The sequence below is a fragment of the Nyctereutes procyonoides genome, unplaced genomic scaffold (genome assembly GCF_905146905.1).
Source record: "Nyctereutes procyonoides isolate TBG_1078 unplaced genomic scaffold, NYPRO_anot_genome, whole genome shotgun sequence".
Classification (NCBI taxonomy): domain Eukaryota; kingdom Metazoa; phylum Chordata; class Mammalia; order Carnivora; family Canidae; genus Nyctereutes; species Nyctereutes procyonoides.
In genome coordinates this window covers 6791227-6816517 of record NW_026575031.1, presented here as the reverse complement: position 1 = coordinate 6816517, position 25291 = coordinate 6791227, and the positions used below count along the sequence as shown (strand labels likewise).

General features: G+C 41.3%; 1 protein-coding gene across 8 annotated transcripts in view; it reads right to left on the bottom strand.

Moving 5' to 3' along the window:
- The window catches only part of EIF2AK4 (eukaryotic translation initiation factor 2 alpha kinase 4), a 107757-nt gene that overhangs the window by 8515 nt on the left and 73951 nt on the right, over positions 1-25291 (bottom strand). For 5 of the 8 annotated variants that reach the window (XM_055316584.1, XM_055316587.1, XM_055316585.1 and 2 more), the window contains 12 exons: positions 25080-25196; positions 22538-22603; positions 19660-19830; positions 19024-19158; positions 15173-15280; positions 14425-14553; positions 12899-12985; positions 6528-6640; positions 3545-3603; positions 2523-2620; positions 1081-1149; positions 502-546 (listed from right to left, as the gene is read on the bottom strand). In XM_055316584.1, the coding sequence (XP_055172559.1) occupies positions 502-546; positions 1081-1149; positions 2523-2620; positions 3545-3603; positions 6528-6640; positions 12899-12985; positions 14425-14553; positions 15173-15280; positions 19024-19158; positions 19660-19830; positions 22538-22603; positions 25080-25196 (1197 nt within the window). Of the gene's footprint in view, positions 1-501; positions 547-1080; positions 1150-2519; positions 2621-3544; positions 3604-6527; positions 6641-12898; positions 12986-14424; positions 14554-15172; positions 15281-19023; positions 19159-19659; positions 19831-22537; positions 22604-25079; positions 25197-25291 lie in introns of those variants that run through there. The other 3 variants (XM_055316586.1, XM_055316588.1, XM_055316590.1) reach the window with 3 other exon arrangements.

The following is a 25291-nucleotide window of genomic DNA, read 5'->3' as shown; positions in this document are numbered from 1 at the left end:
TGATTAAATGAGTTAATATCTGAAAGATGCTTAGAGCAAGGCCTGCCAAAGCCTGACACACAGTAAATAATATCTCTGAAATTTAATAGAAAGTTACTAGAAAAGAATGATTCTCTCAAAATCTGATTTAAGTAATGTATATGTCACATGAAAAGAACAATGCTATTAAATTCCTAGAACTGCCAAAAAAATACCTAGTATCAGAAAATAATAGCATTTTCAATTTTGTTTTGGCAAATTAACAGCAGAACTTTGGAATTTTATTTTATTTTGTTTTATTAAGATTTTATTTATTTATTCATGAGAGACACACAGAGAGAGGCAGAGACACAGGCAGAGGGAGAAGCAGGCTCCATGCAGGGAGCCCGATGTGGGACTCGATTCCCAGACTCCAGAATCATGCCCTGGACTGAAGGTGGCGCTAAACCGCTGAGCCACCCAGGGATACCCCAAACTTTGGAATTTTAAAGGCCACAATGCATAGCAGTTCATCTTGCTTACCTCTAACGATAAAAACTGTAAGATTGTTTCTTTGGGTAGATCCACCTGTTGATACACAAAAATGTTATGTCATTTGTCAGGGAACCTGAGGTAGCACATACTCATTTGTCACAATGGTGTCACCTTGTATGGAGCAACATGAATAGGGCTTACAGAGTCGGGGACGCTACTGTGCTATATTAAAATAAAGCACACTCAAATGAACCATGAAGCAGTAAGATGTCAGCACTGGTGAACAAATAGTCCTCAGACGGTGCACCCCAAAGGCTTGATGCTGCTGCCTCTACTCAATGTATTTTTAATGAGGCAAAGGTCTGAAACATTTCAGAAAAATGATGATTTTTGTTTTTACTCCCCCTGCCCCCCTGTCTCTTAGAGGAAGAAAAAGGGAGAAAGAAACAAAATGTTCTGCTTCCTCCCCTGTTTTTACAGATTTAGATTATATGTGGTTCTCAGCAGTGATCAAAGGCCTGCATCCCAATACTGTGTACAGGGAGCAAAAATGCCCTGACCTCTAAGGAAATGATGTTGATGACAGGGACACAGGCAGTTCTCAAGATGTTACAGAGAGCAACTTACAGCCAAAATTTCAATTTCATTGCTTTTCTGATGTAAGTTGGCAAGGGAGGTCTGAAGTCGTGTTTGTACCTAAACAAGAAAATGACTTGTCAGAATTCAGAAGCTGTCAATACAAATCATCTTTCTTGCCATTTCCTATTCTAGAAAACAATAATGAGTGACAAACTAAGGCCTAAAAGGGCTCCCAAAAATTATCTAAGGATTTGGAAAAATGTGTGCCTAGCCTTTCCTGATCTCAGGAGACATGAAAATTTTAATAGCCTGTTTTGATAATAATCCACCTACTTATTTTTTTCTAATTTTGAAATGACACCTAGAAGCTCAGGGCATTGAAACTGCATGTGGAAGCAGGGGGATTTTGGTATTAAGCTAAATTTGGAAAAAGGGGAAGGTGACAACAATGACATCAAACTGAAATATGGTAGGGGATGAGAGCAGCAGAAAGATGTGAAAATGAGTTGCCATCCACAATACTGAGAAAGCGCTAAGAGTGCATACAAAAATGAGGCAACCTAATCTTCTGTATTTTGATCTAATCACATTGAAAAAAAATTTATTTATTTGAGAGAGCGAACACCAACAGGGGAAGAGGCTGAGAGAAAGAGAAGCAGACTCCACACTGAGTGTAGATAAAGCCTAACTGGGGGCTTGATCTCACGACCCTGAGATCATGATCTGAGCTGAAATCAAGAGTCAGACACTTACCAACTGAGCCACCCAGGTGCCCCTCCCCTCTAATCACATTTGTAAATCATGACTGCTCTCTAACCTCCACTTCCCAAGTGAGGCCAATGTCTTGACTGAGCTCATTAGCCTGAGGACTGCCCTCATCTTTCCTCCCTATCATCTATTTAAATCCTTCAGGGATCCTTTAGGAAGCTGTCATCTATCATTCACCCAGATACTGATCTCCAACCTGTTCCTATGTCCAGCACTGATGTTCAGTGTATCTAATTCAGCATTCTGTTACTTCTTTTCTATGGTTCTCTAACTGTAGAATGCATATGCTTCTAGGGTTATGAACTTTTTGAGGATAGGGCCATGCCACATGTCTTCTAAGTTTTACACAGAATCACACATACAGCAAATACCAAAAACACGTATACAGTGAGAAACCTGCGCCAAGTCTTCTGCTTGTTACTTAGAACAAAAACCAACCAACCCCATCTGTCATTAGATCCAGATTGGAAAGTCTTTGTTTAGATCTAGTAATTCTGATAGTTGGTGCTTCTAGGTGCCCATAATGTACATGGACACCTCTTTGGAGGACAAATGGGACGGAATCCTAACACCAGAGAGATGTTTTGTGTTGATGAAATTTTCAGAAGCCAAGTTAAGGAAGTGCAAAGAAAACCATTTCCAGGAAACCATTTCGTATCTTCCTTTCCTGTCTTCTTCCTCCTTTCTAGCTTACATGAGAAAGCAGAGGAAAGTGTGCATACCTGAGTTTCATAACGCCTCCTCGTGCTGGCTGACAGCTTCTCTGGGGCTATCACGCTCACAATGGGGACAACTGCTGCTCCGTGGATTTCAAACAAACCTGGAACAAAAAGTTGCAGAATTTATGGTCTTATCTGGTCCTACTTTCTGTAACACACCACAGATATGGCAAAGATGCTTAGTAGAATCCACTCTGGTGTGATTCTATGGGCTAGATTCTCTTTGGGCTGTGTTTTCCATCTCTGCAACTAGCTGCACTTCACCTGGAGGAAGTCAGCACCCTAAAACCCGAAGTTTTAGTGCTTCTGTAAACACTCCCAGCCTCCTCTCTTCAGCTGGGGGTGGGGAGTGACACAGGCATAAGGAGGCTCTCTCTGTAAGTCACCCAAACTTCATGAATCTAAGGTGGGAAAAAAATCAAACTTACTATCTCTCAAACTTGAATACTTTAAATTCCTAAGTATTTGAAATCGGACAGTGGCAGAAAGTCCATGTTAACAAACAAACCAAAAAGACCCAGTTCTGTTGAAAGCGAAATATATCTTCTTCTGGTTGTAACTGGGACATTTCTTTTTTCAGTAAGGCTGGTAGATGTGATGAAATTAAAAACCTATTACCACTGTTCCCTCTTGGCTTTCATGAAAAGAAAATGTATACATGATCTTTCTCAAAGGATTTCAATATATTATTCTTCAATGTTCTGTGTGAGGAAAATTTCTAGGAAAATGAATCATATTTTATCTGTACAACAGAGTTGAAGGGAAATTCAACCAGTTGTGAAAATAAGACAGGAAGATAGAGATGTATTAAGATCAGAGGAATACCAAACTCTTAGTCATTTTCTAGGATGTGGGTTTCAAAGCATAGGAATAAATTCCATTTGGTACAATTAATTGTATATGTTACTTTACAGAGACATTTCTGACACAACAAGGAGTTAGCCACAGCAGTTAAGTGTTTACAGCAAATACAAGCGCACACACCCACATTGCAGTATTATGTTTAGATTCTAATTAGTCAATACCTGAAGCATTAGAAAAGGACCCCTTCAGATTTTGCACTGCGAGATTATCAGAAGCTTCTCTAAAAACAAACAAAAACAATTAGAAAACAGTCAATAAAGCAAAACAACACAGATAACTTAAAGTGAGCTATTTTGTCTATTAAGTGTAAAAATTAAATACTGGTTATTAGTAAAAGAAAACAAATTGAACTTAATTATGCTTTTGGTTCAAGAGCAAGTAAAAATTACAAAGGATGTCATTTCAAATTAACAAATGCCTAAAGACAACATTTTGATTTATTCAGCTATGTTTGAAATCCTGGCTCAACATAAGAAGCTAATTTCAATGAACTATAATGGGTGTTCTTTCCGTCCCCTCACAATAGAAGGAAACATTAGCAACAGCATGCCCCACCTTTATTAGGGCAGCAACCTTGGTGATCACCCACAGGAGAACATTTAGTAAATAAGGAGATTCTTTCAAAAGCTGTGAATGGATGTTCTTTCAAAGACAGAATTAGCTAAGAGCCTTTGAGAGACACAATAGCACTCTATCTTGGGAAAACAGGGAAGTAATCATGCACATGGAAGAAAGAGTTTAAATTTTTCTTAGCTAAAACCGAATCCCATCTGGGCCTTTTAGGCTTAATAATGTTCACCTGTACTATTAATTAGTTGAGCATTTTATGTTTTCTGTTTTGAACCTCTACCTTTGTTGGAGATGAGTGATCCTAATAACTGGTGACTTCTAGAACATTATATTTCCTCAGAAAAATCCTAACAGTCAATCTATTCAAGCTCGGTCAATCTATTCAAGTTCGGTGCAGATGGGAGGGAGCCAGGGTTGAGGGAGGGAGAAGAAAGTAAGAATGTTTATTTATATAAGCCAAGGTTTTTCACTCTTGGCACTAATAACATTTTGGGTCTGATAATTCTTGGGTAGGGGCATGAGGGGTCAGTCATGTGCACTGTAGGATGATTAGCAGCATCCCTGGTCTCTACTAGATACTGGCACCCCCAGTTCTAACAACCAGAAATGTCTGCAAACAGTGCTAGATGTCCCTTGGAGGGCAAAATGTCCCTTGGTTGAGAATCACTGATATAAACCAAAACAAAACAAAAACAACCAAAAATAAAAACATATTTTTGATTATAAGCATATATATATATAAAAGTTACAAATTTATGGAAAAATAAGAAAATTATACAAATTTACAGAAAATTAAGATCCTTTGTAATCTCACTAACCAGAAATAGCGGCAATTAAAAATTTAGTACATGATCCCAGACAATGTATAGGCTATGTGTTTTGGTTGAAAAAACAGGATCATACATCTTCTCTGTGAAAATCTCTCCATGTCAATAAATTGAGCTTTTAGATTAGAATCATAATTTGAAAAAAAAAAACTTTTTTTTTTTAAAGATTTATTTATGATAGACATAGAAAGAGAGAGAGAGAGAGAGGCAGAGACACAGGAGGAGGGAGAAGCAGGCTCCATGCCGGGAGCCCGACATGGGACTCGATCCCGGGACTCCAGGATCGCGCCCTGGGCCAAAGGCAGGCTCTAAACCGCTGAGCCACCCAGGGATCCCCCCAAAAATATTTTTTAAGTAAACTCTATGCCCAGTGTAGCACTTGAACTCATGACCCTGAGATCAAAAGTCACATGTTCTAGTGACAGAGCCAGCCAGGTGCCCCAGAATCATCATTTTTAAAGACTGCACACTATTTCATTGTATTTACTATAAATCAAACAATCTTCTACCAATAGATGTTGTAAGTGAGAGATTCTCCCAAGTGTGGTCTAGGAACCTCTTGAAGTCCCTAAGAGCTTTGCACAGGTCTGCAACGTCAAAACAATTTTCACCATAATTTTAAAATGTTAACTTATCTTTTTTATAGATTAAAAAAAAAAACAAAACAACCTCTTCTAAACCTCTACCTTTTTTGGGTCATTCTCTCACATATGTGTAATGGAATTTTCCAGAGACTAAATGATGGGTGATAGCACAACAGATTGAAAGCAGAAGTAGTCACAATCTAGTTTTTTCTATTTAATTTCTATTAAATTTTTTCAAATTTTGTTTTGGAAAATAGTTATTTTTCATTTAAAAATATACTATTTAGGTTAGCATATAATGTGTCTATCTTTTTAAATATTTTACATTTATTTGTGAGAGCACAAGATGGGGGTGGGGGGGTGGGTGGGAAGGGGCCAAGGGAGAGGGAGCAGACTCCCCGCTGTGCTGAGAGCCCAGCTCAGAGCTCAGTTCCAGGACCTCAAGATCATGACCTGAACCGAAGGCCAATGCTTAACCAATTGAGCCATCCAGGTGCCTCAGGTTTATTGTTATTTTAAAATAAATATTTTAAAAATGTTTCTTTTAATTTCTAACAAATGATTGATAGATATAACCCACATAAAACAAAGCTCTTTGGTGCCCTCAAATAATTTTTAAGGGTATAAAGAGGTTCTGGACCAAAAAGATTGGAACTGTTATAAACAATACTTGCTAGACATCTTTGTAGGTACCCCATGGAATGATTTTTACTATAAATTCCTGAAAGTAGAGTGATTCAGTATTTCTTTTTAATTTTTAGTTTTAAGGCAATTTTAACTTACTTTATTAAATGACTACCTAAAGAGATGAACCAATTTACATTTCCATCATGAGTATGAGATCTTTTCCCAGAATATATTAGATCTTTCAAATGTTTTAACAAAACACTACCAAAATTTACTGATGAGCAGGCCATAGAAGATAATTTTGGCTTCTTGGGCCTTTCAAACTGATAAAATATTCTCTGACATGTTTTGAAAAACACTTCAACTATGATTAGTCTTATACATGGGCATATACTTAAAGTGGTGTTATTCAGAAGCAATAGAATGGTCCATTAAAAATTACCCTGATGTATCTTTATTTCCCAAAGGATCAAACTGATTTTTAAGATAAAGAAGTCCTATAGGTTCACAGCTAAGGTTTTCTGGGGTTTTGTTACCTGATAGTCCTTTCATCACTGACTTTAGTTCTGAGTTTCTGCAAAACGTGGTCTATAAGATCAGACTCCTGCACAAGTTTTTCTGTTTGCCTTTCCTTCTCAAAAGACTTAACCTTAAAAAGAATGAAATAGAACCATCAATTTCTGAAGCCAACAGGCTGAATCAGAGTGCAAAACAAAGTCAACAGTTTAGGTTGGTGCTTTTCCACCAGGGGCGATTTTGCTTAGCACAGGACATTTGGCATTGTTTGGAGAACTTTCTGGTTGTGACGGCTATAGGGGGTGCTACCAGTATCTAGTGGGTAGAGACCTGGGGGGTGTTCAACTTCCTAGAGTGCCCAGGACAGCAACCCCCATAATTATCTGGCCTCAGATGTCACTGGCTGCTGAGAAACCCTGGTATAAAACTAGAAAAGCTTGTCATTAATGATAGGATTAAAAAAAAGGGCCAGCACTAACCAACTCCTATTTCATTTGATTTTTCCACATATTCTTCCCCTTAAACATCACATGGTCAGTCACCAGCTCCCACAGCCAATTCCAAACCCAAGTCCTGTCATCCACTTTTATGGTACTTGCCCTTTCATTTTCACTCCATGGCCAGCACCCAACCTTGGCCCAGGACAGCCTTATATTGTTCCATTGCTATTTTTCCCCTCACTCTATTCCATGCTCTATATCCCTACAGATTTATTTTTTTCACATACCATTCTGATACTCCCTTCTGTCCAAAGCCTATGCTAGCTCCCCCACATAGCTGCTACATGAAGTCCAAATTCCTTGGTTGGCATTTTGCTCTCCATGACCTAAGTAATACCATTCTTTCCTGCTGAAGTACCCTTCTTTGCAAATCTTCTGCTTCACCCAAAGTAGACTTATTCAGGGTAATGCCAGAATAGTTCTCTGCTGCCCTCCCTCCAACTTTGGAATAGGCTTTCCAAAGAATTACCATTACCTTTGCCATTCCTTCTGCTTAAAAGTCCCTTTCAGCACACACCTATATCCTGGCCATCCACAAGGGTCCAGCATAAATCGCACCTCCACCCTGAAGACTTACCTGCTATCTTTGAAGTAATCTTCCAGGCTGATAAACCGTCAGAGAACTTGCTCTATAAGACTGTCATGGCATTTAGCACTTTCTAACTCATAACCATGCATGAATGCGTTGTGTTCCCTACCAGATTATAGGATCCTTGACAGCAGGGCCTGATGCTTAAATGTCCCTGTATGCTTTAGGATCTTAAATTCCATCCCTCCTACACTGCATGCTTAACATGCATTTGCTGAATGGATGAATAAAGTGATGTCTTGCCTTTCAAATATGAAGATGATGCAAGATTCAAAAGATAGACAGGTTGGAACAATGTACTAGAATGAACAAGATCACATTTAATGCAGATAAATATGAAGTCCTCTAATTAAAGCCCTCATTGTAGATAATCAGCAGACATAGTGATAATGGTGAAAAGGCCAATGGGCTTTAGTTGGTTAAGTTCAGTACAAGCCAAAAGAGCCACATGGTTGCTAAGAGCTCACTAGTAAGCTGTATGATAAGAAATATGGTATCTGGATTGAGGGAGGTCTCTGACCATTCTCATTTAATCAGAATATGCTTAGTGTGCTCTGTAGAATTCTACTATCTCATTTAAAAGCAGACATTGACAAGGCATGTCTAGAAGAGGTTATCTAGGAGGGTCAAGGCTTTGGGAAATCATGGTGTAAGGGATGGCTTAAGTAACCAGAATGTTTAAACCAGAAAAGAGGACAGAGTGGCATGGCAATGGTCTCCTAGAATTTATCTGTAGGTAGCTGAGAGAAGGAAGAAAGATTAAACTTGTTATTTTCACTACTCTGAAGTAGAAGTAAGACCATGGAGTGTAAATTTTGGGAAGGACACTGATTCAGGCTTTTTAAATTTTTAATCATTATAGCTGTGTGTTACAGAACAAATTATCTAGCAGAGGCTTCATGGGCATCTCTTGGTAATATTGTAGGAACAATCACTGCTCTGGAGGAAGCCTATCAGTAGTTCTCAGGGTCATTTACTATTTTGTGATTGACAAGCAGACTAGTGATAGGGACTTCAAATCTTCCCATAAAGGATAAACTACTACAAGAACTGCCTTCTTGGGGCACCTGGGTGGCTTAGTAGTTTAGCATCTGCCTTTGGCTCAGGTCATGATCCCAGTAGGAAGCCTGCTTCTCCCTCTGCCTATGTATGTCTCTGCCTCTCTGTGTCTCTCATGAATGAATGAAATCTTTTTTTTCTTTTTAAGATTTTATTTATTTATTCATGAGAGGTGCAGAGAGAGAGTCAGAGACACAGGCAGAGGGAGAAGCAAGCTGCACATAGGGAACCCGACGTAGGACTTGATCCGGTGGCTCCATGATCGTGCCCTGGGAAGGCACTAAACCGCTGAGCCACCAGGGCTGCCCTGAATAAATAAAATCTTTAAAAAAAAGAACGAAAAAGAAAGAACTGCCTTCTTGCCTTAAATAATTAGAAATTCAGACAAAATACATAAAACAATGGTTTTTCAGACATTAGACAACAAGCAGTGGAGGACTATTTTCCAAGAAAAGGCAAAGTGAGTACCCTACTACACCCCAGAACAAAGCCCAAAAGTATTTATAGGGACATAAAACCTAGCACCCAGAAATGTAAATTTCATAATGTCCAACAAACAATAAAAAATTATTGGCATGCAAAGTGGTAGGAAAATATGACTCATAACCAGAGGAAATGATAGAAGTGATGGAATTAGTAGGCAACACCTTAAAATGACTTTTTTTTTTAAAGATCCTATCTTTAAGTAATCTCTATACACTGAGGTACATCATATTCAAACTGCAGAAAATCAGTGAAAATAGAAAATCTTACAAGCTGTCAGGAAATGAAAGATCATATACAGAGGATCAAAGCAGACTTTTAACAGAAACTACTATCTTGATAGTCTGAAGACAATGAAGCACATCTTCAAAGTACAAAAAAAAAAAAAAAAGGTAAATCTTGAATTTTATATCCAGCAAAAATATCTTTCAAAAATGAAGGTAAAGGGGTGACCAGGTAGCTCAGTTGGTTGGGCATCAGACTCTTGGTTTCGGCTCAGGTCATGATTTCAAGGTTGAAGGATAGAGCCTGTTATGGGCTCTAAGCTCAACAGGGAGTCTGCTTGAGATTCTCTCCCTCACCATCTATGCCTCCCCTTGCTCACACTTTCTCTAAAGAAAAAAAAATGAAGGTGGAATAAAGACTTTCTCAGACCAATACGACCAGCAGACCTTGCATGGACCAGAAATACTAAAGGAAATTCTTTAGGCAGAAGGAAAATGGAATCAGAATGATGTCTGCCTCCACAAAAGATCAACAGTACCAGAAATGGTAAATATGTGGGTGAATATAAAGGACATTTCGCCCTTATTTTAAAAACCTCTTTAAAAAATAACTAATTAAAGCTGAAATAATAACAATGTATGTAAAGTTTATAACATATGTATGCAAAATTATTTGGCAACAATAACACAAAGAACGAGAGAAGGAAACTGGAAGGATTCTGTTGTACGGTTCTTATACTGTATGTGAAAGGCATATAATATTTTCTGAAGGTAGAATGTGTTAAGTTAAAGGTATATACTGTAAGCCCTAAGAAGTCACCAAAAAAACTCTCACCAAAACAGGAGTAAATGGTCAGCAAACCAATATTAGAATCTAGAAAGAGGCGTGAGAGGCACCTGGGTGGCTCAGTGGTTGAGTGTTTGCCTTTGGCTCAGGTTGTGATCCCGGGGTCCTGGGATTGAGTCCCACATCGGGCTCCCTGCAGGGAGCCTGCTTCTCCCTCTGCCTGTGTCTCTGCCTCTCTGTGTATGTCTCTCATAAATAAATAAAATCTTTAAAAAACAAAATAAAAAAACAAAAAGAAGCCGTGAAAAGAAAAAAATGGAAAAAAGAACAGATGGAATAATTAGAAAACAAACGGTAAAATGGTAGATTTAAACCCAACCTTTCAATAATTGTATTGCATATAAGTGGTCTAACCATTCCTATTAAAAGATGGAGATTGTCAAACTAGATCAAAAAAGCAAAACTCAACTACTGAGCGTCTCTAAGAAACCCACTTTGAAAACACAGATGGGACGGAAACAGACATGCCATGCAAACACTAATAAAAAAAACTCAGAACAAGAAATATTACCAGGGATAAAGAAGAACATTTCATAATGATAAAGAGGGTCAGTTCAACAAATGGATATAAAATTTAAATGTGTATTCATCAAATAACAGAACTTCAAAATGTACAAAGCAAAATGGATAGAACTAAAAGGAGAAATAGATAAATCTTCAATGATAGCCAGAGATCTCAACACTCCGCTCCCAGTAATTGATTGAGCAAGTACACAAAATGATTAGTAAAGATACAGAAGACTTTGGAAACACCATCATCTAATGTGACCTGATATTTATCAAACGCTCCTCCTAATAATGCAGAATATACATTCAAGTACACATGAAACATAGTAACAGCCAATTATTTTTTTGCTTTAAACCACGACTCAGTAAAATTAAAAGGACTAAAACCATACAGTTATGTTCTTTGATTACAAAGGAATTAAATTACTAGAAATCATTAAAGACAGCTGAAAAATACCCAAATATTTGGAAATTAAGCCACACATTTCTAAATAATCTCAAAGAAATCAAAGAAACCAGAAAGTATTCTGAACTAACTGAAAATGAAAGCACTGCATATAAAAATGTGTGGGATGCAACAAATGTAGTACTTAGAGTGAAATTTATAGCATTAGATGTTTATACTTGGGGCGCCTTGGTGGCTCAGTCAGTTAAGCATCTGCCTTTGACTCAGGTCATGATCTTGGAGTCCTGGGATTGAGCCCCCTTGCTTCTCCCTCTCCCCTGGCCTGCCACTGCCCCCCTGCTTATGCTCTCGCACTCTCTCTGTCAAATTAATTAATTAATAATAAAAATCTTTTTTTTTAAAGATTTTATTTATTTATTCATGAGAGACAGAGAGAGAGGCAGAGACACAGGCAGAGGGAGAAGCAGGCTCCATGCGGGAGCCACCCAGGGATCCCAATAATAAAATCTTTAAAAAAAAAAAAAAAGCTTATACTTCAAAAAGTAAAGTCTAACTTCTGTGGTCTGTGCCAGATGCCAATTTTTTTTTCTGTAAAGGCTCAGACAGTATTTTAAGCTTTGCAGGTTACACACTGTCACATAGTTGTTGTTGTTGTTTTTTTAAGCAAAGAATGTAAAAAAAAAAAAAAAAGTCTTTTTTTTTTTTTTTCTGTAGCTCCACGCCATACAAAAATAGGCTGTGTGCCAGATATGGCCTACAGGCTGTAATTTATCCACCCCCTCATCTAAAGTTCTACCTGAAGAAACTAGAAAAAATATAAACTAAATCCAAAATTAGCAGAATGAAGAAAAAAAGAATAGAAATCAATAAAACAGACAACAGATGAACAAGAAATAGAGAAAAATCAATGATGCCAAAAGCTGGTTTTCTGAAAATATAAAAAAAATTGATAAACTTCTAGCCAGCTGGTGAAATTTAAAAAAAAAGGGAGAGGGGAAAAAAAAAAGGGAGAGGGAGGGAGACATAAATGACCAATTATCAGGAATGATAGAGGGGATCATCATTATAGATCCTACAGATAATAAAAGAGAATATTTGAAAATTTAGATGAAATGGAAACATGCTGGGAAATGTACTGACTACCAAAACGCACTTATTCAGAAAGAGACAACATGAACTGCTCTCTGTCTAGGCCCTTGTGGCTTTACTGGCAAATCTAACCAAACAGCTGAGCATGAAATAATATCAACAGAACACAAAATCTTTTAGAAACAGAGAACACTGTTCAAATCATTTATGAGGCCAGCATTACCCAGATATCAAAATGCGACAAAGGCATAAAAGTAAGGAGAAAAATATGTTGGCTTTTTTTTCCCCTTTAAAAATAGAAATAAAGGTTAGAAGGTGGTATATTTATGAGCTTTGTAAGTAAAATGCAACAGAGTAAAATAAAACAGGTTAGGAAACAGCCACAGGATATGCTAACCAGCAGGTATCAATCAGGACAGTTATATTCTTATTTTCTTAGATGGAGAAAGGGAACAGAGAGAGAAAAGTAGGAAAAACCTACCACCCCTATTTTGATTTCTGAAGCTTGAAGGGAAGGGCTGGGATTCAGATTCTTATTCTATAGCCTTTCCCTGAAAACAGGCCCAGCAAATAGATTTCCTCCCACACCCAAGGCCAGGGGACAGTGGGAAGTTGGGTGCTCCCCAGTTAATATGGAGTTTGGAAAGTCTGACTGCTGAATTGTGTAAGATGTTCTTAGGTCTGTACCTTGACATAGCTTCCTCCTTTATCTGAGACGAGGGCCACGTAGGTGATTTCGTGGTATCTGCAGTATTCCTGGAGTTCTTCTTGGGACTGAAACAAATGCAGCGCATGAAATAAACACAGAGTGCTTAGGGCAGCTTCAGATAATCAAGGAGACAGTGTTTGACTATATTTTCAATGTGAATTACTAAACATGCCAACTTCAGGAGATCTAAATATTATGCCAGAAGAATAAGAACTCACAGGAGAAGACCTTGCTGTCCTTACTTTCACTACTGTCCTCAGGGGCCATGGACAATCAATGTGGTCAGGACACAGTAAGAGGTCTTCAAAAGCTTCAAATCCCAATGGAAGGTGCCAAAGATTACACAGTACACACACATACATGAAAAGGCCTCTGAGGGGCAGCTGGGTGGCTTGGCGGTTTAGCGCTGCCTTCGGCCCAGGGCCTGATCCTAGGGACCCCGGGTCGAGTCCCGCATCAGGCTCCCTGTGTGGAGCCTGCTTCACCCTCTGCCTGTGTCTCTGCCTCTCTCTTTGTGTCTCTCATGAATAAATAAAATCTTAAAAAAGGAGAGAGAGAGAAAAAAAGGCCTCTGAGGAAAGCCAAGGCAACAGTAATAGTGGATGGTACACAGCAGAAGCAAAGCAGGAAGCCACCACATGGCAGAGCAGGACGCCTGCAGGGTCTGCCGCCGTGCAGAACTGAAGGCACGCTTTCTGTGAGGATGCGTTTCTCAAAACAAGGAAACAAATGGAAGAGGATGCTGCTCTGTTGAATGACTTAACGTTGGTGCTCAGCCTCCTCACACACACAGAGGGATGGCAGGAGGTCCAGAATCCTGTTGGCAGGTGATGTGAAAGGGGCATGAGGGAGGGTGGGGCCTCTGCTTTCCCGGGCGGCTCTTCATGTCCTGGGCACCTGAGTGTGGGTGGTCACCTGGGAGTGCAGGCCCTTCTGGGATCTGTTGGTGGCAGTGGAGATGCTCTCTAAGGGCCCCCCTTTCTGAAGAGCAGGTGGGTTCAGGGTGGCCACTTTCCTCACTTCCATCCCCAGAGTGCCCTGCTGTGGGAGGTCTGAGGATACACAGCCCCACACCCGACACGGAGTGGCTTGGGAAGTGTGGGAGGCTAGATCCTGGCCCTGAAAGGACTGCTGAATGTGAAAGTGGAGGAAGGGACTAGAATGGAGGGATGCAGCAGGCCACTGGGAGCTGGAAACGGGAAGGGAATGGATTCTCCCCCTAAAGCCTCCAGACAGAATGGGCCCTAGCAGACACCTTGATTTGAGCCGAGGGCAGCTGATGTCACACTCCTGAATGCCAGAAATGCCAGATAAGAAGCCTAGATCCTTTTAAACCACTAAACCTGTGGTACTTTGTTACTGTAGCAATCCGAAACACAGGAAGCAACTCTACCCAGAGAGAAGCAGAGTCTAAGAGAACTCTACCCTGAGGCTGGAGCAGACGATTCGCCGTTGCAGCCCTGACTACACGCACTCTGCTCGTGGGCGCTTTTTGTCTCCTTACCTGTGACCAGTCGTACATGATCTGTGCTGTGATTCCTGCTGACCAAAGTTTCTGGGTTAGGTTGATGGCCCTGGACATGGACATCTGGCCAACACTTACGATCAGGAGGTCACAAGAGCTTATTGTAACCTGGATCAGAAACAGAGTGGTTACGTTTAGAGGAGCGAGACTGTGGGCATATCGGTGAGACCAGCACCAGGAGGGAGGCACCACTCATGTGAAGACAGGCATCTTGAAATCCTGTACAGCAATAGAAGTCTTAGCTTCAAAATGACATAGTAAAAAAAAAACAAAACCAAAACAAAACCAAAAAAATCTGACAAAAAGCTTTTATATTAGTCTTTTCAGAAAATTATTTCAGCTATTCTAAGCCATCAGGAAGATATTGTTTTCCTCTGGGAAAGCTAATCTTGTCTGAAATGAAAAGGAAAAAGAACCATTTATAGCTCTGTAGAGTCCAGCAGGATTTCTGAACAAGGGGCTGGCTTTGCTAGTCTCTTGACAGCTACAACGCATCAAAGTGCATCAAAAACAAGAGGAACAAGGCCAGGAAAAAATGTGATGAGCTGTCTGAGGTCCCCCAGCTAGAGGCTAAGGATGCAAGGACTGATGCCAAGTCGTGGGCTTGTCTACTGTGGCAAAGGCAACTTCCCGAAGCCTTAGTCTACTGCCATACCCAGGCTCCATATAAATAACTACAAAATGAAAGACAGCCCAGAGCCTGCTGGAAAGCAAAACTGGAACTTACAGGTTCTTCCATGTTGAGGATAGCTGCAGATATCTTGTCTATGGCTATGCTGACCCCAACAGCTGTCGGGACTGGTCCCAGAGCCTGCGGTCCTCTAAACTGGGGAATCTGTGAAGAAAGGCACAGCTCTGCTTATAAAATAGAAAAGAAACTGTAATCACAGGCAAAGCAATGACTGGAAGGCACACATTTGGTAGCAACTTATCATCAAAGGGTTCAACCAAAAAAAAAGTATGCATGAGGACCTGGGTTGGGGGAGAGAGAGAGAGAGAAAGAGAAGAGAAGGAAGGGAAGGGAGAGATGGGAGTAAGCACACATGCCAATTTAGGAAAATGCTAACAAATGCTGAATCTAGAGCTACACTGTTCAATATGGCAGCCACTTAGCCACACATGTGGATTGAGCATCTGAAAAAGGACTAATCCAAACTGACATGAGCTGTCTATAAAATACATAGAGGTTACGAAGACTCCAAATGGAAACAAAGAGGATATAAAATAGTTCATTAATAATATTTACATGCCTGATTACATGTTGAAATAGTATTTGAGATATATTGGGTTAAATATACACTGATTGCAAAGGCTTAGAAAAAATGTAAAATAGCTAAAAAATTTTGAAAATTTTGATTGTATGTTGAAACGTTTTGGGTATTTGGGTTAAATAAGATATATTATTAAAATAAATTCCATCTGTTTCTTTTTACTTGCTGTATGTCACTAGACTATTTATTTATTAATTTTTAAAGATTTTATTTATTTATTCATGAGACGCACACAGAGAGAGGCAGAGACACCAGCAGAGGGAGAAGCAGGCTCCATGAAGGGAGCCCGATGTGGGACTCGATCCTGGGACTCCAGGATCACGCCCTAGGCCGAAGGGAGATGCTTAGCCGCTGAGCCATCCAGGCATCCTTGTCACTAGATAATTTAAAACTACGTATGTCGGTTCTGATTTTGGACCAAGACAGGTAAGAATACTTCTCTCTGCTATTCCTCCTGTTGAGTATAGCTAAAAATCCTGGACATTACTTATAAAACAAATGTAAGAAGGGGCACCTGGGTGGCTCAGTGGTTGAGGGTCTGCCTTTGGCTCAGGGTGTGATCCTGGGGTCCTGGGATCGAGTCCCACATCAGGCTCCTTGCAGGGAGTCTGCTTCTCCCTCTGCCTGTGTCTCTGCCTCTTTCTCTGCATCTCTCATGAATAAATAAATAAAATCTTTGAAAATAAAACAAAAAACAAATATAAGAAGACTATGAAGTGAAGAAAGGGTGACAAACTGGCTAGGGAACCACAGGATCTGAGGAATAACATACAGTGACAACCCAGAAATGCCAAAGAGAACCAATGAGAAGCCCCCAGGAAGACCTGCTCTCTTTAGCAAAAAGATCAAGAAAGGGGCGACCTGGCAAAAAGTGTTTATATAATACCTGTCATGTTCTAGCCAAACACCACAGGAAAAAGCATAGGCCTGCCCTTACCAGCAGAGGCCCACATATTCACCCAGATGTCAGCAGCCCCCCTCTTCCACCAGGCCCCAGCAGGGTGGCATGACAAAAGATGACTAAATGGGAGGCAGGACTTTCTTTTCTGCCTGAGGTATTACACCTGCCCCCTAGACAGTGTCACTGGAGGCCAGGAACTGAAGGATTTCAGACCCTCACCTCCACCCAAGCAGTAACGAGGTCACCCTCCCTGTGGAGGTGGTGCTGGAGACGGCTGAGTGGGAAGCTAGAACTTCCTCTGCTCTCCAGGAGTCTCCTGCTACCTCCCCATCCCTCCACACAGTCCCAGTAGAGGAATGTGGCATCACTAACAAGATACCCCTCCCACCCTAGGGATGCTGAAGCAAGCTCAGTAAGGAACCTAGATCTTGACCCTCAACCAACTGCCACTACTCCTGTGCTATCAGAGGAGGCCTGCTAAACCAGAAGACCTAGCTTAGCTCCGGAGTCTTTTTTTTTCTTTAATTTTTTTAAAGATTTTTATTTATTTATTTATGATAGACATAGAGAGAGAGAGAGAGAATGGCAGAGACACAGGGAGAGGGAGAGGCAGGCTCCATGCCGGGAGCCTGACGTGGGACTCGATCCCGGGACTCCAAGATCGCGCCCTGGGCCAAAGGCAGGCGCTAAACCGCTGAGCCACCCAGGGATCCCCAGCTCCGGAGTCTTGTAACAGAATACATAAAATATCCCGGGGAAAGTGAAAATCATGCACCATGGCAAGAAGCAAGAAATGTGTAAGGAAAGACAATCAACAGACACCAAAAACAAGATGATACACGTGTTGGAAATCTCTGACAAGGATTTTAAAATGACCACCAAAAAATCCTTCAACAAGTATTACGTATAGGGAAGGAGAAGAAGAAAAAGGAAGAAGAGGAAGAGGAGGAAGAAGAGGAGGAAGAGGAAGAAGGAGGAGGAAGAAGGAGGAGGAAGAAAAAAGAAAAGAAGGATGAGGAGGAAGAAGAAGTCTCAGCAAAGAAGAAGAAGAAAGAAAAACCTGGATGGGCTCAACAGAGAATGGGGGAAACCAGTGGAAATAACCAATGAAACTGAAGATGAAACAGTAGAAACTATTCAATCTGAAGAAGAGAGAAAACAGACCGTAAGGCAAAAGGCCCCAGAACCTCAGGGATATAACAAAAACCTGAACTTTGTCATCAAAGTCCTAGAAAGAGAGCAAAAAGAAGGGAAGACGTAAGAGCTATTAGAATAATATGCTGGAAATCTGCCTTTATGGGACTGGGGGGAGGGACGGGGGGGGGGCATGCAACAGAAAACCTTGTTACTGCCTCCCATTCAGCCCACTCCGGGGCCTCTTACTACTCGGGTGGAGGCGAGGGTCTGAAATCTTCCGGTTCCTGGCCTCCAGTGACACTGTTTGCACCACCCCAGGCAGATATGAAAATCTTAGCTCCCATTTAATCTCCGATGCCACCCTGCTGGGGCTTGGTGGAAGCCCACACTGGAAAAAGGCATAAACCTCCAGATTCAAGAAGCTGAGATAACCCCAAAGAGTGTAAATCCAAAGAAAATCATGCCAAGACACATCATGATCAAATTTCAAACTAAAGACAAAGAAAAAAAAAATCTTAAAAGCGCTGAGTGAAAACCAACTTTCCTATAAGGGAGAATTCAAATAACAGCATATTTCCCATTAGAAATCAGAAATTTGGGTTAAGTACACAGACTTTCTTCTCGAATTTCTCAGGGTTTGACAGTTGAAGCAAAAAGCCTAACCCTGTCTGATGTGGATCTCAATGTATGGAGAGGAAACATTTAAGAAAATTATATTATAAATGGGGGGGAACAGGTAAAGGGACTTCCAGAGAGGTAAAGGTTCTGTACTTCACTTGAACTAGTAAATATCAGCACCAACGGATCTATATGGCGACAGAAGAGCTCTTAATCCTGATTGGGGTGCTGGTTACGGACTCCACACACGTGACAGAATGGTACAGAATTACACATGTACAGTGTAACCAATGTCCGTGACCTGCTTTTGATATTTAATTATAGTTATGCCAGATTCAACCATTCACAGAAACTCAGTGAAAGGTACACAAGATCCCTCTGTACTGTTTTTGCAAACCTATAAAACCTTCCTGTAAACCTATAACTATTTTAAAATAAAAGTTAAAAAAAATAATAAAAAATAAAATAAAAGTTAAAAACACTACAAATGTGGTTCACGGTACATTTCTATTCCTAGATAAAAGGCATGAAGGTGTTCAATTATACCACTGGTTCAATTTTTCTGAAGGTTTGGAAGACTTCAAAATACTAATGTGAGAAAGAAAGGAGATTAAGCCAGAATAAATCAACGAATACAGGGCAAGCCCTCACCAGCAGGTCGTATCTGCCTCCAGCTGCAAGGATTTCTGATATAGCCCTTTGCCTCCGTCTGATGACCGCCACAAACTGGAAGATGACTCCGTTGTGCTGCTGTACTTTGTAAACCAAGCCCAAGTTGATCAAGACCTATGAAGTGCAATCCCACACAAACATGTCAGGGGCATGGTTTTCCATCAATAGCATCACAGCAATCAGGAAGATGTCTAAGTATAGCCTGCCAGGTAAGAGAAACTCTGCTCTCTTCAAGAATCACCACTTTGGGGCACCTGGGTGGCTCAGTGGTTGCCTTTGGCTCAGGTCATGATCCCAGGGTCCTGGGATCGAGTCCCACATCAGGGTCTCCATGGGGAGCCTGTATTTCCCATGCATAAATAAATAAAATCTTAAGAAAAAAAAATCACCACTTCACGGAGGTTAACTGACATCAGACCTGCTGTACTACAGGAATCATGAAACTTCCAGGGACATTCTGATTGAAGCCACAACTATCACTAGAAATCACACATTCCAAAATGGAGAAACCAGGATTCTGGAAGAATGAAACACCTACTAGCATTAGCCCAAAAAACCCACTTCCCCCTGCGCTAACACTACAGATCCATGGTACAATCCAACAGTTTGCCAAACCTGTAACTTGATGCCGAGTTTCTTCAACAGCCCAATGATCTCCTCTAAGTCTTTCAAGCCATACTTCACCAGTTGGGCAACACCTGTTTTCTGTTTTATTAATGAATTTATTGCTGGTGTTAGATCTTGCAAATCTCCCTTCTGCTCAATGAATTTGTAGAGTCGACACAGCTGGAAAGCAAACAAGGCACATTTAGCTTCCAATCCACGGCAAGGAGGACGCACGCTGCACGGGGTCTCCACACACAAGGGACACAGCAGAGCTCCTGCACCTCCACGAAGAGCAATTCTGTGGTCAGAGGCGATTTTAACCTTTACTGGGAACCTGGCTGAGGATTATCCTTCCCAGGAACTCGAAAGCATCTCACAGACGTGCTCTGGGCACTTAATCTCCCAGCTAATACTAGCTGAGCCGCCATTACAAGGTTTCTGAGCCAGTATTGTCTTCTTCACCTTCCTCGTGGTCATCAATTCCAGTTACTGCAGGCACAGAAATGGGGGATGGAGGCAGATAATGCAGGAAAAGTCTGACTGTTCCTAATTCTACTCTGAAAAAGCCAGAAACCCCGCCTCCTCCTTTTGCTTGAATAAGTCCTGTTTGGAGCCTTGGGGTGCCACTTGGGTGTCACCTCCCACAGACAACCTCCTGATCCTTCCCTCCCTCTGGCTCACACCTCCATCCCAGCTCTCACAGGAGGGCAGTGGCTAGAGGTTATCTGTAGGCCAGGGCCACCCAGTCCCTGACACACAGCAGGTAGAGGAAGAAGTAACTAAGGTCATAAACTGGAAAGACAATCTCCACTGTAGCTCCTGGGAGTTAAATACAATTATAGCTATTTTAAGATTCTACAAGCATAACCTGGTTCAATGATAAATTGGTGCATGGAAACTAAGAGCTGAATGAAGACTCAGCTTAATCCAGTTTCATATAATAATCATAAACTACATGTATGTTTTAAAAATCCAAAAAGTAATATAATCTCAATTTCTTTAGTATATTAAATGTTTTTCTTCTTAAAATAAAAACTTATTCCTTCTCAAATTTTAACATTGAATTACCCCATTAATAAACTACTACTACTACTAGAATCAATAACTCAAGGTTTGTGTCCTCACCCTGGCATCAACAAACTCCATGTGACTGGGCCTGAGGTGCCCCATCCGTGAAATCCAAAGACTGGGCCAGACACTGGCTTGCAATATTTCTACTTCCTTTTCTAATATCCTTAGAGTCCCAGTTTTATTTTTTTTTTTTGAGTCCCAGTTTTAAATAATGGGAATACCAAATGCCTTTACAAGGTGCTAATTTTTCCATTTTTAAGCTAATCAAATGTACAACTCCAAATGAATGCTGATCATCAAATAACCAGAGGTTTACTTATTATTATTATTTTTTTATTTATTTATGACAGTCACAGAGAGAGAGAGAGAGAGGCAGAGACACAGGCAGAGGGAGAAGCAGGCTCCACGCACCGGGAGCCTGACGTGGGATTCGATCCCGGGTCTCCAGGATCGCGCCCTGGGCCAAAGACTGGTGCTAAACCACTGCGCCACCCAGGGATCCCTAACAAGAGGTTTAACAAGAAGAGGACATCTGAGCAGCTGACACAGCTACCATGTGCAAGTGTGAAATATGTTTGAAGTGTGACATTAGTTCAAAGAACCTTTTGGGCTTGAATGTTCAGGTAAGCAATCACTGGACTCGGCAGTTTCTTGAGCAGATATTTCATGCTCTTTATATATGAGATTATTTCTGCTCATAGGTATGTGCTGTGTACATGTCTAGAGGCTTATGGAAATCCTGTGCTTCATATTAAAATATTATATCATTGGTCACTTTGTGTACCATTAATATCTCCCCCAATACTTAACATCTAAAATTTAACCTGGCTTAATTTCTAGAATCCCTAGGCTCTGTAATCTAGTTTACTCTCCCTACCTAACTGTATGCTAATTGCCCTGAGCTGCTGCCTGTGTGTGCACGTTTTGTTAGAGAGCTGAGGGTAAACAGATACTGCACGGATGCCCCCGTGGCTTTTTAAAGGGCAATATGAATTCAGTTGAAAGCAGCCTGTGGCCTCCTCAGCTGACTCCTTTATATGCTCAGCACTGTGCCCACCACACTGCAGGTGTCCAAAAGAATGAGTGCCTCTGCGCTATATTTTAATCTATTTTATACGTGAATTTGCTGATCATCACAGGATACGTAATTGAGCGCCCAACCAGAGCTAGAGGGATCCTGGGGAGGTTTCAAAGAAGTATCTCTTCTTATATAAATATTCAGGAAAATGTCAGAAATCCCTGCTGTCTTCAGCTATTCAGTGACTCCATGGAGTGTGGGATACCATGCCAAACATCAGAGACCAACCTGATGCCTGTTGAGAGAATATGACAAACCTGTTTACCGCACGAGAGATTCCTCATTGCTGCTGGGGTCAAACGTAAGACTGTAGGAGTAGGAAATGTACCAGAAAAGTAGAGGCTTTAATTCCACTCTGCTGTGTTGGAAGATCGGGGGCCAGTGATGAGGGAAACCCAGATGGATCTGCAGAGCTCTGTGCCCCGCTCTGGTCCCATAGGATCTATTTCAGAAAAGGATAATGAGTCCTAGAGCCACTAGCAGGAGGCTCTGCCGGGCATGGCCCTTACAGTCCGAGCAGGATGCTGACCACACAGGGCCCAGTGGCATGGAGAGGCAGGCTTTGATCACAGCACTGGGCCCTCTGCTCCTGATCCCAGAGGCTGCCACGGCCTGATCAACGCTCAGGGGAAACCGGTCCTGAGGTGCCAGGGAGCAGCATTGCCACACCGCCTCAAAAATGGGGTGACACTTTCTCATACAGAGAAAGCTATGATGGCATCATGACAAGATACTTACACTATTAGATGACAGAGACAGATTACAAAACTTGGCTTCCACTTCTCTCCTTGTCAGCTTTTCTGTCTAATGTGGAAGAGAAAGGGGACGAGAGTCACCAAATTTGGCCCCGAACAAGAGATGCAATCTCCAGGCTAATGCTGACAAGTCTACCATCCACATTGGACAAACTGCTCCAAATCATGAAGGATGGATTAATTCTGTGGTTAGAAAATTTTTTTTCAGTTCACATGAAACTAATATTTGTCTTTTTAATTTTTTAAAAGATTTTAAGTAATCTCAGTACCCAATGTGGAGCCTGAACTCACAACCCTGAGATCAAGAGTTGCATGCTCGACTGATGGAGCCAGCCAGGCACCTCTCACATGCATCTTAAAATATGAAAATTCCCAACATAAGGCAGTCCAGGTGGCTCAGCAGTTTAGTGCCGCCTTCAGTGTGATCCTTCAGCGTGATCCTGGAGACCCGGGATCGAGTCCCATGTTGGGCTCCCTGCATGGAGCCTGCTTTTCCCTCTGCCTGTGTCTCTGCCTCTGTGTGTGTGTGTGTCTCTCATGAATAAATAAATAAAATCTTAAAAAAAAAAGAAAGAAAGAAAGAAAGAAAGAAAGAAAGAAAGAAAGAAAGAAAGAAAATCCCCAACATCGAAGATGAAAGGCAGAAGCTGCCCTTTTTTTTTTTTAATAAATTAATTTTTATTGGTGTTCAATTTACCAACATACAGAATAACACCCAGTGCTCATCCCGTCAAGTGTCCCCCAGAAGCTGCCCTTGTTGAATGATGAGACAGCCCAGGGCTGGACAGGCCGAACCAGGGTGTTTCTGTTTGGACAGCGAGGGAGTAATGGATCGGTGTTCCTCTAACACAAGCCACGTGCAGACGGGCTCTGAGCACTGCACCCCAGGCTGGCAGTTAGGCTCTGACTGAGAAACGAACTGGATGACATGAAGCCCCCTTGCATAATCCCTAGGGTTCCTGCCAGTATCCAACTGACACAGTGTCTGCTGCTGCCAAAAAGGAGCAGCAATTCTGGGGGAAAAGCACCACTGAGAAACAGTAAAATGAGAGCCCTTGATGTGTACCTGCCACATGAGAGAAAGGCTACTTAGGCTTTTCGGTGTATAGAAAATGGTAAGCCAGCATAGACATCCATGGTCTGTTCTGACTTAGTCATGGACTATATGACTCTATAGGTTATTAAATCTCATGGATGCCTCTTATTTATTATAAAAACAATATTTAATATGAAAAGAAATTAACCAACTGAGCCACCTAGGCGCCCCTCTAAGTATCTGCCTTCGGCTCACGTCATGATCCCAGGATCCTGGGATCAAGTCCCGCATAGGGGTGGTCTCTACTCAGACTGCTTCTCTCTCTCCCTCTGCTCTTTTTTTTTTTTAAATATTTACTTATTTATTTATTCAGAGAGAGAGAGAGAGAGAGAGAGAGAGAGAGAGAGAGGCAGAGACACAGGCAGAGGGAGAAGCAGGCTCCATGCAGGAAGCCTGACTTGCGACTTGATTCCGGATCTCCAGGATCACACTCGGGGCTGCAGGCGGCGCTAAACCACTGTGCCACTGGGGCTGCCCTCCCTCTGCTCTTGTGCTCTCACTTGCTCGCTCTCTCTCTCTCTCTCACTCTCCCTCTCAAATAAAATCTCAGAAAGAAAGAAAGAAAGAAAGAAAGAAAGAAAGAAAGAAAGAAAGAAAGAAAGAAAGAAAGAAAGAAATTAGAAAAGATAAGCATTCACCTTCATCCCAGCACCTTAACACTATTAAAAATTTTTAGTGATGGGGCATCTGAGTGGCTCAGTGGTTGAGCGTCTGCCTTTGGCTCAGGTCGTGATCCTGGATCCTGGGGTCGAGTTCCACATCAGGCCCCTCACAGGGAGCCTGCTTCTCCCTCGGCCTGTGCCTCTACCTCTCTCTCTGTGTGTCTATTATTAATAAATAAAAATAAAATCTTAAAATAAATAAATAAATAAAATTTTCAGTGGTTCCCCTCTAGGCTCTGCACACAAACTAGAGAGCAATGAATACTATGATGTGGTTAACTTAGGCCAGCCCCCCAGGAAGGAGGTATTGAATGAGGCTCTACCTGAGGTCTAAACCATTCTCCCCCGATTCAACCAAAAATCCAAATGACCAAATCTATAAATGGCTTTACTGATCAGTATAGGTGGATTGGAAGAATTAAGTGGAAGGCATAAGCCTTTTATTCTTCATACAATCATTCCCTCCAATTGTTTTTGTTTTTTTTTAAGATTTTATTTATTTATTCATAAGAGACACAGAGAGGCAGAGACATAGGCAGAGGGAGAAGCAGGCTCCCTCTGGGACTAGATCCCAGGACCCTGGGATCACGCCCTGAGCCCAAGCAGACGCTCAACCACTGAGCCACCCAGGCGTCCCCAATTGTTACTTTAGAGAAAAGAGGCAAGGAGATAAAACTCCCAATTCAGTCTTATGGTTACATCACTAAGAAAATACTTATTAACTATCATTATGCTTCAGTATCAAGTGGAAGTAACTAAATGCTTACCACTGCATCATACAGAATAACATAGACTTGACTGAGTTTATCTTCTGGGATCCCACAGTGTAAGAAGATTGCTTTCAATAACATGGTGTGGTTCAAGTAAATACTGTAATTTCTTTCCTAGGATATGAATGAAAAATTATTAGTTTAATTATAAAAGCAGTACAGGTACATGATCAAATCCAGAATCATTCCACCAACTTACCATCCAGGCC